At 42.7% G+C, this 14,552-nt stretch overlaps 2 protein-coding genes across 2 annotated transcripts; both read right to left on the minus strand.

Annotated features, from left to right (window-relative positions):
* Nucleotides 1-1,887: 1,887 nt before the first annotated feature.
* LOC141910701 (longitudinals lacking protein, isoforms A/B/D/L-like) lies at nt 1,888-4,119 on the minus strand. Its single transcript, XM_074801433.1, has 2 exons — nt 3,974-4,119; nt 1,888-3,037 (listed from the first exon to the last, which is right to left on the minus strand). The coding sequence occupies exons 1-2, from the start codon at nt 3,978-3,980 to the stop codon at nt 2,769-2,771; spliced, it is 276 nt and encodes a 91-aa protein (XP_074657534.1). The 5' UTR covers nt 3,981-4,119; the 3' UTR covers nt 1,888-2,768.
* A 3,150-nt stretch (nt 4,120-7,269) lies between these two features.
* On the minus strand, nt 7,270-7,878 carry LOC141911204 (uncharacterized). The gene has a single exon (XM_074802186.1). The coding sequence runs from the start codon at nt 7,876-7,878 to the stop codon at nt 7,387-7,389; it is 492 nt and encodes a 163-aa protein (XP_074658287.1). The 3' UTR covers nt 7,270-7,386.
* Between the last annotated feature and the right edge of the window lie 6,674 nt (nt 7,879-14,552).

Genomic DNA, 14,552 nt, shown 5'->3' on the forward strand with positions numbered 1-14,552 from the left:
AACCGGCCGGCCGCCTATCTACCCTATACATTACTTTTTTTAAAATCGTGATCAATTTTACCATAACAGACCCGGCCGCTATGGAAATGAACTGTTAACAAATTTTATCAAATTTTACAAAAATGACCCGGCCGCTGCGGAGAAACAAGGTATCATTTTTGTTTAGCCTTATAGGTAAAAAACATGCAGTTAACTCAGAAAGCATAACCCCAGTGAGTAGGCCTTACGTCTGTGGTTTAGTTTCACGATCAGTTATTTTCACCACACAAGCCCATCCGATTATAAAAGCTACACCAACGATTAGGTATCTAACCGCAACCCGAGTTCAAGGGAGTAGTAGATTAAAGACGGGGGTTATGTCTAAAAGAATTCACCTACGACAGGTCTATTTTCTATTGAACGACGTGCTTAAAACAAGATTGAGATTCACATTTTGAAGAGTTTTTTCTTTTTTAAATCGAGAGATCTAAAAGTAGCATTTGATCATTCGGGAACTCATTTGAACATTTTGAACACCCTTTCTTCTCAAGTCAGTCAACCCGCCAGATGGCGGTGTAGGTCAGGACAAGGCGTCTTTCTAAGATACGCTCCAACGCCGTGGCAGTATAGCGAACTTCATTCTTACGACATACAGATAAAACTCCAGAGGTCTTTAAGATTATTTGTGCGCATCGGTTTTTGATGTCAAGTAGCGACGGTAACCTTGACCTTCGGTAGTATCATCCGGTCATTTAATGTGAATATTTTTGATATGCCGTTTAACATCAGAGGACTGACCGAACTGCCGATCGCAATACGGACATCGATAATTTTTCTGTTTGAGATGCACGTTTTTGTGGTGACGCGACAGCGTGTACGCGTTCGTCAAGACGGCGTTACAGACGTTGCAGACGAATTTCTCGGCGGAGGAAGCGGTTGTCGAAGCGTTCGGATTCATGGGTACACCGATCAGCGGCGGTACGTAGTAGCGCGATGTCTGCTGGGATGTATTTCGCGTCGGGTGACGATGGGCCGAATTCCCCCACGATGCATTGCCGGTCGTCTGCCAAATGTCGCCACCACCGGAACTGCCGCCATGATAGTAACTTCGGTTTCCTGAAAATATACATGTTAAATCTAAATGAATTATTCGAATATTTTCGATTAGATTGAGTGGAAGTCACTCGATTATGGCAGGTTTTGATTGGTCTCTGCCGATTACGAAATTCTCTTCTGGTGCGTTCGTTTCAACCAGAATACGCTCTAACTATTCCGGAATAGTAAAATGTCTAAACCTGATTGGTGCGGCCGGTAGAGAGTTTGTAATCTGTAAACCTGATAGAAGCGGCCGGTAGAGAGTTTGTAATCTGTAAACCCGATAGAAGCGGCCGGTAGAGAGTTTGTAATCTGTAAACCCGATAGAAGTGGTCGGTAGAGCGTTAGTAATCTGTACACCCGATAGAAGCGGCCGGTAGAGAGTTTGTAATCTGTAAACCTGATAGAAGCGGCCGGTAGAGAGTTTGTAATCTGTACACCCGATAGAAGCGGCCGGTAGAGAGTTTGTAATCTGTAAACCCGATAGAAGCGGCCGGTAGAGAGTTTGTAATCTGTAAACCTGATAGAAGCGGCCGGTAGAGAGTTTGTAATCTGTAAACCCGATAGAAGCGGCCGGAATCAGGAATGCGATTCAAAGTGGAATATATTCCACCGAAACATCATTGGGTTGTTATTCTTGCGAAACGCAGTATCATCTCTACATATAGAAATCAGCCAACAGAATACCACTTCTAAATATTTGTCAAGATTTATTTTTGATATTGATGACGATGATGAATTTTCAAACATTTACACGCAGTTATAATGAACATAATTTATTTATACATAATATATACATATATGTACTGTATGCACTAATGTACTCATATTTACCCTGTATCGACATAGAGACCATAAAATGCGTCACAGACTTAACAGGAGATACGATACACTGAACACGGGGCGTGGGGGTCTTTACAGGGGGAGGGGGAGGGGGTTAAATGAACTCTTAAATGATCGATTCTAGAGCGCACGGTTATACACGTGGTTACGGGGGAGTTGGACGTATCTATAGTTTTAAGTTAGAAATATGTTTCGAAGTAAGTAAATGTCCGTAAAAAACTAAAACTTTCATTTAACGAAAACGAAAAGTCAGCGACTCGTGACTTCTATTGGCAGCCACAACTAAAATTCGTTATAAGAATTCACGCCACGACGTAGTACCACAGCGAGAAGAGAGCGCCTTCTGCCGCACATATATTTACAATTACACGATGTACAAGGTATTAAAACGTCAGAAAATTGAAAAATCAAAGATAGAACTTCGTTCCTGAATCGCGAAACTTGTAAAGGTCGGGGTCGCTTGAAGGTCGTCGCTTAACCCATTTTGTCTCGGAAATTTTTTCACACGATTCGTAACTTATGAACACAATGATCGTCCGAAGTCAACAGTTAAATCATATTTTGAAAAAACTCCACGGTACAGTTTCTGTTGAAAATAACGAGAAATTTACTAAAACAAATCGTGGCGAACAAAACGCTGCACGAAACAGGATTACCGTAACAAAATAATCGAGCGAATTCGACGAAACAAAGGACAGGATTTTTCGCAACGAAAAAGAGCGAACACTTTCCAAAAACACATTGAAATTATTACTGAGTCCCTTCCGAACGCGGATGGATTGTTTTCACACGTAAGTCACAAAATTGACGGCGATTCCTATATTTTCGAATATTTCATCAGTAACCGACGATCAACCAGGTTGCTGCTGCTGCTGCTGCTGTTGTTGTTGCTGGTGCTGTCTTTGATGGACGTGCAGCAGATGCGATTGCAAGTGGAAATTGTGCCCGAATCTGCGGAAGCACAGCGGACACTGGAAATCTCTGATGTTTAAATGCACGGTTTTCTGGTGTCGTTTCAACGTCTGCTTAGTCCGGTAGCCGCGGCCGCACGCCGGGCAGATGTAGTCCCCGTAGCTGGTTCGTTCGTCGGTCCGCTGGTAGTAGGTCGCCGTCGTAACCGCTGCAAAATACGAGCAAAAATACTCCGCTAATTCGTTTGAAACTCTAGAAATTGAAATAGAACGCGCTTAATTCAATCTTGAGGTTTTTTAGTATCCTTTGATATTCCCGAATGGAAGATGGCCGATGAACGTAATTTGGCTACATGTGCTTATTTCTACTACTACTTCTTGACCGAATTTTAGAAATGTAATTCAAAACGTAAAATAAAAGTTCATGAAAGTTACAATAGTCTTGAGGTTTGCGTGTAAAGGCGCGTCAAAACGCGCAAGCTAATATCAGTCAGTCGTCGAATTCGGGATTCGAACTACGGATCGCACGTGTACCAGCCGGGGCAGTGCTCTAACTAATTGACCCATCAGGGCGAGTAATAAAGTGACACTTGAAAATGATAAAACCAAGTACCACGGCTGATAACTGAAAATATATGAGCTTAAATTGAAGAAATTAATAGCGAATTTTTTTCTAAAGCAGTAAAATCTTTCTCGCGATAAACCGATGAATAACAAGAAAAGCGATGGCGCCAAACAAAACAGACAGGAGACTAGTCGAAACTTGTGCTTTTCATCAATTTATCTTGGAAAAAAATATTCACCACTGCTTTTCAGAGACAAGCGACTGTCGTCTGATTCGGGTGAAGAATGCAAAGCCACCATCGAAGAAAAAAGGGTCAGAGTAATCTAACGTTTCAACTCAAGCGAGCCATTTTCAAAAAAGCTGAAATAATGAATTTTCGAAAAATCGAAGTTGAAACGCTAAGCTCTATCGAGCCAAACGCAGACGGCGCTGAGAAACCCGGAAACAGAGACGACGGAAATATATTTCCGAGCGATTCCCTGCGCGCGTCGGGCTGAACACTTTTTCTTCGATTGTATATTGATATTATATTCTTCAGATAGATTCAGTACTCATCCAGATAATCGAAACGATATCTTACGTCTCATAGCGAGAACAGCGTGTCCGTCGAGTCGGTCGTTTTGTTTTTGTCTTTGCGCACTATTTTATGTATGGCGAACATGTGTTTCTCGGCGGCGGTTTTCTGCGCGAACAGTCTCCGGCAAATCGGGCAGGAGAACTCGCGTATTTTCAAGTGTACAGTGCGCTGGTGTCGTTGCAGGTTGGCCATGCTCGAGTACGACTCGCCGCACGTGTTGCACGGGTGCTGTTTGGCGGACGAACGCGACAGACGCCGGCGCCGAGGAGTTTTGGGCCGGTGGTGGCCGGTTGTGTTGGTGGTGGCGGCGGGCGCCGGCGGCGGCGAGGGGAAGTCCGGAAACGGCGGCGGAAAACGCATCAGCGGAAAGTGAGGTCGCCAGCCTGCAACGACACAAAAACAAGAAGACCACGATTTAAAATTTCAGTTCAGCTAGCTTGATACGAGGTTAAGAAATAATTTTGGAGACGAAAAAATTGTCTTTTTCGTATTAAGGACAGAGAATATGTATGATATATATTATGAGTGAATAAACGAAACGGATAGTACTTTATTGGTTAACTTGTTTTTGAAGAACCATCCTCCCCCGGCAGGGATTCGAACCTGATCGCATCGAGACTCGCCACGGTACGAAACCCTGCCATTCTAGACGGGTGCGTAGGTACATGCGCAGCTTAGGTGATGTCATTATTAGCCAATCAGAAATCCTGTTTTATTTTAGCCCGGGTTTTTCCATTTAAAGTTCTTCTTTGAAATTTACCTCAGCAATTATACAACGAGCGATCTGATTGCTGGGGCAAGTTTTCGCTCTGCAAACCTGCGCACCCGGTCTGGTGTGGCAGGCGTTCGTGCCGTGGCTGAGTGTAGCGATGCCATCAGGTTCGAGTCCCAGCCGAGGAAGGATGGAGCTTTCGCTATTAGCTTGTACAATAGCTTCATCTGATGAACGAAGCTACCATACATTAATATATAAAGTCTGCACCAGGTCAACGCGGCTCATCTACGAATCTTCTCATCGTGAAAAGTTTCAGAAAAATTACATAAGACACTGTTTTGAAAATACACCTCCCGGAAAGGAAAAAGACCGTATGCCCGGTTGAAGAAATATATAATGCGTCGTGATAGGCTGTCCGGAGCGAGGGGTTTCAGAGTTTAACACCGATATATGATTCGCGTAAACGTAATCAATTTGATAGAAAAGAAAAAGTCGATCGCCAATGCAAAACTACGTACATAACCGACACCAGACTATATTTCATCGAACATTCATCAGACAGGGTTTCGTGGAGTAGCGATCGACTGCTTCGGGTGAAGATTAAAACCGACAGTAGAAAAAAAACAAACCGTAAGACGATGTCGAATGTTACTATTAAGAGAAATCCAACGACGGAATGACATTTCACCACGCGGTTTACGAATCGTTTCAACACAGCCAGCAACGCCGCTAACCAAACAAAAACTGACTGAATCGAATAATTTGAATATAAAACGTATTTATTTTCATCATTATCTTTACTTTGCACATCTCCCTCTTAATTGAGAAGATTAAAATACAGTTTAAACTTGTGACTACTCGCCTGGAAATCGGTGGAAAGTCAGGGGATTTTATTTCTTTTCTAAAGTCGAATTTTGTAAAGAAGCTAGAAACCACGGAAAATGTAGGAAAATTTGTTGAGATTGCAGAGTTACCATTCATGTCTTACATATTTGACCGCATATATTGATTGGATTCTTAGTAGTCCAAGTCAGGGAAAACGACGTGAATAACTCAGTAACAACCCGTCGCTGTACGAAACGAAGATAATCTATTGTTTTTTGTTGTTGTTGTCGTTGTAGATCTCGAGAGGAAGATTTCGTTTCGAACGAGTCGCGAGGAATTAATTCGTAAAGGAGTATTAAAAGAGAATTACGACGCCGATCAAATCGAGCAACAGGAATCACCGTCATTGATTCGTCAGCGTGAATTAGGTATGTTGTGATTCATACAGTTAACTTCGCTTAACTCGGACTTTAAATTAGACTAGAACTTAGGCTAAACAAAAATGATACCTTGTTTCTCCGCAGCGGCCGGGTCATTTTTGTAAAATATGATAAAATTTATAAACAGTTCATTTCTATAGCGGCCGGGTCTGTTATGGTGAAATTGATCACGATTTTAAAAAAAGTAATGCATAGGGTAGATAGGCGGCCGGCCGGGTCAACATTTAAGCTCAGCAGAGCGGAGAAACAAGGTATCAATTTTTTTGGCCTTATATAACAGCGTAAACCTACCGTTTACAACTAAATTCATCGATTATTTCAAAATGATAATTTTCAACTAAAAAGATTCATCATAGCTATGAAAAGAAAAACTCGCTTTTTTAATCACGATGCAACAATTACCTTATCATAATCAAAACTGCTTTCTCTGAATGAATGATTGAAAAAATTATTTGTAAATTTGCGAAACTTGATGAAAAATGTTTGCGGACGTTCCGTTCGTTGAGTAGAGTTTAATGTCTGCAGGTTATGAAAAAGAGTCTGCGATTACGTTAAAAAAATTACTGATTTTCATCCTTAAAATGCAATGTCAATAAACAATAAAATGTAGCCGAATCGATCTCCTTTTCGCGACAGCATCCACTGAAAGCTGATGACTGAATGATGAACTTTTGGTGCACCAAGGTCGCTAGGTCTTTGCTAAATCGACCTTGACATTACAGTTAAGTTGCAGAAAGAAACGTTCCCGGAAGATCTGGCGAGGAAAATTCAGGATCCAGTTCTACAGTCATGAGTTAGAGTTAACTCTGAGTTGAAATTAGTTCATTTTCAATGAGTTAACTCTGGGTCGAATCTGAAACTCACAACTGTGGAACTGGGTCCAGATGTTTAACCACGAAAATTCTGGCAACCACAAAGACATCCATTCGATACAGCAGAATAGACATGTTTAATATTCACAGGTGCGTGCTATAAGACCAACTCTTAAACTTGTACAATTTACATATTCACATGACTGCACATGTTTCTGGATACATGTATCACTAACACATGGTAATTCCCCCATTCACATGTGCACCACATGTAAATGTATCCCACCTTTACATGCACATGTATCACACCAAAATTTGTTTATATATCCCACTCACATGCTTAACTGTATTGCACCCACATGTACAATTATTCCACCTTAAAGCTGATGTATCCCACCCACCACATGTATCCCACCCACCATATGTAGCCCACCCACCACATGTATCCCACCCGCCACATGTATCCCACCCACCACACGTATCCCACCCACCACATGTATCCCACCCGCATGTTATACTGTATTACATTAAGTACAAGCACATACTATTGATTATATTTGCTCATTTACTGAGATATATCCCCCGTTTGATTGTTATGATTGTGGACTATAGGGGGCGTTGTATTCAGTTATTAGTGGGTAACCGCGCGTGTACTGACACGTCCTCTGTAACGTTATGCACGCGCACCAGGTGGCGCTGTAGCTGTATCGGCTGGCCGTAACGCTCGCTACAGAACAGACACTTATAGCGACGGATTCCGAGGTGGATGATTTTCATGTGTCGTTTCAGATTGTAAACGTATTTGAACGATTTGCCGCAAATCGAGCACGTCGCTCCGACTGTCGCCGGCGACACGGTCGGAGCGATCGGCTGCGCCGGAGCCACGGAGCCGTCCATTCGATTCATTAGCGCGTCGACGTCGTCGATATCCTCGTACGGGTTCGAGATTTGATCCCGCGCGTGGAGCAGGTCATCGTCGTCGTCATCGTCGGCGGTATCGACGATGCGAGATCGCCCTCCTCGTCTGCGGCGGCCGCGTTCGGACCACGGCGAGGACGAGAATCGACACGAATCACCGACCGTCGCGCGATTCCGCGCCGACACGACCGCGACCATTCCTGCAAAATATAGAGCCACAAACGAAACATCAGTAACGTCTTCCAAATTAGATTTTCACACGAGTATCAGGGGCATCGCTTAAAATATCGAAAAATCTCAAAATATCTTCATCGCAAAATCTCATTTTCAGCAGCAATCTTTCGTAAGACAATCTAGATTTACTCGTCAACTGTGACATTCGATGACATTCGAAATTCCATTCCTTTATTTGTATCTTAAAACACAATTTTCTGGTACACAGAATGATGAATAATCAGCTTCAATACATGTACAGTTAGTACACTCGGTACTCTGCGCTCAAGTTTGTGTATTTTACCGAAACAAAAATTTGTAAACCTTTAAATTCCCTCATTCTCGACTCGGTGAAACGTCTGAAGCAGTCTTGAAAACAAAGTTATTTTGAATTGTTCTTGAATGTGAGAAAATGTCGTAAGGTCACGTGACAGCGGCGGGACGACAGAACGATGCGCGCGTGTAAAAGGCCTTTTCAATATGGCGTCGGTGTTAGTAATCTGGTTTAGTGAGGTCCGAGGACGATCTCATCACAACAAGGCTAGAAGACTCACAATCGTACCGTTACGAAATGAATCATCGGATTTCTAATTTTCGACAATTCCGCTTCGCGGGGACCTATCCACAAATGACAGCCATTACGAACGTCGTCTTCACAGAAATTTTCTTTGACGATTCTCAACTCTCAGTAACCGTTGAACTCGAGGCAGTATTTACATCCCAAATGTTACCGACTTATGACAGTCTACTGAAATAAATATACCGGGGTGGTCGCTGCCGAGGATTCGAGCAAAAAAAGCAATTTACTGTTCGTACGAAAAGCATCCGTCTTAATGTCATCTAATACGTCGTGTTCGTGATTCTATGAACTTTGATTAGGTGGCGCGTCAGTTGCATGGAATAGCCGAACGACTCCGGGCAGAATCGACACGAATGCCGTTTGATTCCCATGTGTACGTAACTCGTGTGTCGGTTCAAACTGTACAGATGTTTGAAACGTTTTTCGCAGACGTTGCAAACGAATTCCGTCGTCTGCCGAAAAGTTCCGTCGTCTGTCGCAGCGCCGCTGCCGCCGCGCTCGGCGACACCCGCTAGATCGCCGTGGTAATATGAAGCGTCGCTGTTGTCTCGGTCGTCAACCAGGTGACGCTGATGGTCTCCATGCGCGCGTTGATTGGTTGCTGTCGCTGACGACGATTGATAATTAACGTAATGATAGTCTCCGTAGCCTCCGGCCAGTCCTACAAAAATGCAATTTGAAATCGGTCAAACGACTGTGTTCAACCCTTTCAGTGTGTCTACATCACAGTGCGGTGTATAAATCCGTGATGGACTATGCTAGTACATCGCATCGCGATGTATTGATGAATTCAGTTTTTATCTCCAATGAAAGATGGCAGCACCTGTCAAACATTGTTAAATATTTGTAAACTAACAATTCAGGGCAGAGCAGTGTAGCACCGCGGTGCAGACGCATTATAGCGCTATGCCTGTTATTCAACGCAATTTTTTAGAGACTTAACATTATCTCCAGCACTTAAATAGGACATTAATGAGTCGGCACTGAAAGGGTTTTAAATGGTTGGAATTAATTAGGTTTGCTAGTCGCGTCTACTATTTCAAATAGTAGACCATTCACCCGGTAAGCGTTAGCTATGAAATTCGATCTCTGCGGTTGTCAGATTTTAGCACCATCGTCGCGCTGGGTACAGGTTGGAACACGTAGGACTGATTTCGATAAAACGAAATGACAAAATGTCAAAACGTTTTGTAAATGAAATGAACGCGCGATACAAATTCAGCAGACGGATTTTAAGATATGTTTACAGCTGTTTGGCGCTTAAAATACTCTAGGCTGAGCTCGACAGTGAAGACTTGCGGTACCAGAGACTTTGATCATTTTGGTCTCTGAACAAAAACCCGTCTAAAAACTAATTTGAAAACTAATCTTACATGTTAAAAAAAAGACTTAAACCTCACTTGAGACTTAAATATGACCGAAAACATCGGACATCTTGGACGATAAAACAAACAATAACAACAGATTTGTAATAATTAAAGTCTGGTCTGAACGATTGGAACCGGGCTGAAGCTAACTTAGGATAAATCGAGGACGACCATGTCAACTCGGGAAAAGTTGTCGATTTCAATTAATGAACCGCATGCTGTAGAGGTGTTAGTCATTACTGTCTCTCAGGACTGTTTATAACACAGTAGACTCCGCCTGCCTTGGATCTTGTGGGGTGGATAGATTCTTTCCGAGGAGCGTGTATTTCGGGACAGACGGAGCAGGGATGGGCTGTCATCACGGCGAGTTGTGGAGTGAGAAAATGTCCAACATATTGTCAGTCAGAGCGCGAGAAAATGTCTAACACATTGTCAGTCAGAGCGCGAGAAAACCGATGCAATCGCCTCCGGGGTCAATGGAGTCCAGAGCACTTGATCTGATTCTAGAGGCAATCGTTTCTGGAGTCAATGGAGCATGTGATAATCCGAGGAAATCGACTTCGTGGTGAACGCAGTCAACTGTATGCCAGGACTCCAGAAACGATTTTCAATAACCATCATGGCGGCGCAGCCGAGACTGCGCCATCACGTTGTTTCGTATCTGATGAACTTTCTCCAGGTGGCGCATGAGTTGCGTTTGGTATCCGTATTTCTCGTCGCAGAACGCGCACTCGTAACGCCGCGCGTTCAAATGCACGATTTGAACGTGATTTCGAACGTTCGTCGAATTCTTGAAGTTCTTCGCGCAATACGAACACGAGAACGACGACGTCTGCGGTTGATTGCCGCATGTCTGCTCGATTGCCTCGTAGCGCCCCCACGTGGCGGAATTTTCCCCGGACGGCGGGTATCCGTAATAGAAGGTATCAGCGTCCATGCCTGCAAAATATCCAGAACACTTTGATTACCACCGGGAATGAAAGCTCAATCGGGAATGAAAGGTCAATCGGGCGACATCAGTGTCGAGGTCACGACCTCAATGTTAAGGTCACGCATGAAGGAGCCGAATCACGAGCGATTTCGTGAACCCCCACTAGGTGGAGCTGTAGCTTCTGTCCGTTCGAAGCGTCGGCCGCAAACTCCGAACATTTGAAACCAAAATTCATCCTTTTCGGTGACAGACCAAGTACAGCAACGCATCAGACAAAGCCTTCCCCTTGCATTCCGTGGAGTAAATAGCTTCCATCGCTGATTATAGATGGCGCTATCCTTCGGCAACTGTTGAAGACATGTCCTCGATCATCGTTTGCTAAATCACGTTCCCTCGGAAGCTATTGTAGTTTGCAACAAGCAGACGGTCGAGATGTGGACATTGTCAGACCAGTCCTAGAGAACACAGGCTCCATAGCAGTTACAGTCAGCATTTTTTCTGAATCCAAAGACCAGTTTCCTGTATTTTCCTGAATCAACACTTCAATTCGCACGTTAAGCCGCAGAGGCCCGCATAAAATTCGTCAATAGAAATTGTAAGCAATCTCAGGAGTTTACCTCAAAAATAGGCCGTATCTTTGGCTTGTTATAATTTTTCCCCCAAAAGTCGGCACTTTTCAGAATACACTAGACTCGCTTCAAACTCGCGAAACAGCAGAGCGAGGCTCTTGACTAACAGCAACGATCTCACAAAATTCACCGAGCTTAGAAATATAACCTAAGCCCGAATATTCTGGTACGACAACATAATCGTCAGATCTACATATCCGTCATTCGTTGGAACCATTGGAAATTAGGTCTCATATTTGGGTTACCAAATTTTGAGACTTCGGTCTCCATCTCGGGGTTTGTAGGTCTCAAGTTTCGATCAAGTCCACCCTCTTAACGTGCGTCATGTCCAGTGTGAACTTAACTTAAGTGAACTTAAGTATTTTCCTCTTGGTAAAAATCGAGAACCTAAAATAAACAGTTTTCCATCGAAGGTTTGGATAGGATTATGAATTTGTATATCCCCGTGTAATGAGTAGATCTATTGAGGAGGCGCTCCGCGTGGAACTCGGTGAATGGAGCCGTCCTTTCAATTTACTCCAATAAACCGAGAAGACATCGAAGGGATTAACTATTCCATCAGATGAAAAAGAACGAAAAGACTTGGGTGAAATGTGTTGACGAGAAAATTTATTTACACTTTCAAAACAAGGGTGAATTCGACACTAACACAAAATTACATATATATATATATATATATATATATGTATATATTAATATATATATATATATATATATATATATATATATATATATATATATATATATATATCCGCTTAATTCGGATCACGGACTTACAAAATTCATCCATTTTTTTTGTGGAAAATCTGGAATTAGTCATTTTCTTGTATATTAGCGAACGAATGGACTGCAAATATTGTCCGGATTAAGACCAAAATGCAAATCGAGCCGATCCGGATTAAGAGGGTTTCACTATATATATATATATATATATATATATATATATATATATATATATATATATATATATATATAGGCCAATTACAATTGGGATCACGATTTACAATCGAGATGAACGAACTTCGCCGTCAAAATCCTATCAAAAATAGTCTAAACCCCGCGAACGGTTTCGAATACAAACGATACAATAACGATAATTCAGAGAAATCTTTTTAGGAAATCCATTTTCTATTTCTTTTTCTAAATGTGTGTGTGCGAAGCGCTGAATAAAAAAATGTAAATAGCGTTTAAATGCGTCGGTCGTCCGAATATTTGTACAATAACCTGTTTTTTTTTTTCTAGCGCTAGCAAAATTACGAAATCATTTCATTTACGAATTGCGAACATAAAACATCGTTAAATTCAATTAATATCTTAATTCGTATATCATTTTTTAATAATAATATTAGAATATATTCATTTATTCTCATTTCATATAAGTATCATACATAACGTTTAACTATAAATGGAACCGTAACCGAACGACCAAACTCGACCAGTCCTCCGTCAAACCCACACACTTTCAAACCTCCAAAATGCTGGAGATAATTTGAAAATTTCACCCCGGCGCATTTTATAACGGGTATATTGCATCTACCTTGCTGTGCGGTGTATAATGGACGTACTGATATATTGGATATATTGTGCCGACCTCCCGGTGTTATGAAAAAACGAAATACGCATATGTTGCATCTACCCCGCAGTGCGGCGTATCGTTTATCAGTATTTCATAATATCTGACAGATGCTGCCATCTTTCAATAGACAATTTAACTAATCAATATATACATGGATGCACCGCACTATGGGGAAGGTACTATGAAAGGTGGCTGGATTAATACACCGCATAGCGAGGTAAATGCGCTGAAAAAGGTTGGTTTGACTCCCGAGTCCGACTGTAGAGTCATTACCAACCAATGACCGGCAGAAACTGGGTCGATTTTTAATCATCTTTTTTTCAACAATACCAAGTAATATTATTATCTTACATATGTCATCGATATTTACAAAATTAATGGGCACTAACGAAAATAACAAATTCATCAAAATATCAAACCGCTAATATAACAAACTCCTCAAAATATCGATCTGCTCTCCGTACAAAAGAAATTAAATTAGTTAACGAAAGTCGACCGCGTTCGGCATTTTCCTGGTAAAATTCTGCATTAGGCCTGGTCCCCTAAATCTAGATTACGCAAAATTAATTGACAATACGAAACCAACTCAAAATATAACAACAATCGCGCAAAAACCGGCTCCGAATACAGAAAACGTCGCCTAACTCGGTACAAGTTGGGACCGCACTTAAATTGGTGGAGTAAAACTAAAATCCGAGTTGAGGATTGGAAAATATGTAAACAAGTCAGAAAATAAGTCGGGAATCAAATTTGTTTCTATCAGAGTTGTCAAAAGCCGAAATTTGCAAGAATGAGTTGGACGGGAAAATTTAATTAAGAATTGATTTGTTAGTGGTCGATATTTTCATCGATCATCGCGCGTTCGTTCCGTTTATGTTTCTCCGACGCGTAGTGAGACTCGAGATCCTGCAGCGTACCGATCGACTCGTCGCACACCGCACACTCGAACGGTCCCTGCTGCTCGTGCGCGACGGCCATGTGTCGCATCAGATCGCGACCAGTCGTGAAACCCTCGCCGCACGTGCCGCATTCGTAGATCATCTGAACGGCGCTCGCGTCGACCGGCGGGATCGGTAGCGTATCCGCGGCGCCGCCGAGAATGACGTGTCCGTGCGCGTCCGATTTGTGCGCGTCGAGAAGAGTCTGCCGCGTGAAATGAACGTTGCATTTGTCGCAGGAGAAAACGCGATTCAGATTTGCAAGTAATCCGTCTGCCGGAACAACAGCGTCTGCTCGTACTAATCCGTCTGCCGAGACAACAGTGTCTGCTCGTACTAATCTGTCTGCTTGTACTAATCCGTCTGCCGAGACAACAGCCTCTGTTCGTACTAATCCGTCTGCCGAAACAACAGAGTCTGCTCGTACTAATCCGTCTGCCGAGACAACAGCGTCTGCTCGTACTAATCCGTCTGCTGAGACAACAGCGTCTGCTCGTACTAATCCACCTGCTTGTCGCGTGGGAACCTCATCCTCGCCAATACGGTTTACCGAGCTCAGTCTATGGCAGTGTTTATCGTGCTGTCGGTATTTCTCGAGCGTTTCGAACTGTTGCGCGCACGCGCGACACGAGAACGGC

The sequence above is a fragment of the Tubulanus polymorphus genome, chromosome 9 (genome assembly GCF_964204645.1).
Source record: "Tubulanus polymorphus chromosome 9, tnTubPoly1.2, whole genome shotgun sequence".
Lineage (NCBI taxonomy): Eukaryota > Metazoa > Nemertea > Palaeonemertea > Tubulaniformes > Tubulanidae > Tubulanus > Tubulanus polymorphus.

Bases quoted from the DNA above. Each gene is read 5' to 3' on its own strand.
- LOC141911204 (XM_074802186.1), bottom strand. From the start codon at position 7,878: ATGGTCGCGGTCGTGTCGGCGCGGAATCGCGCGACGGTCGGTGATTCG.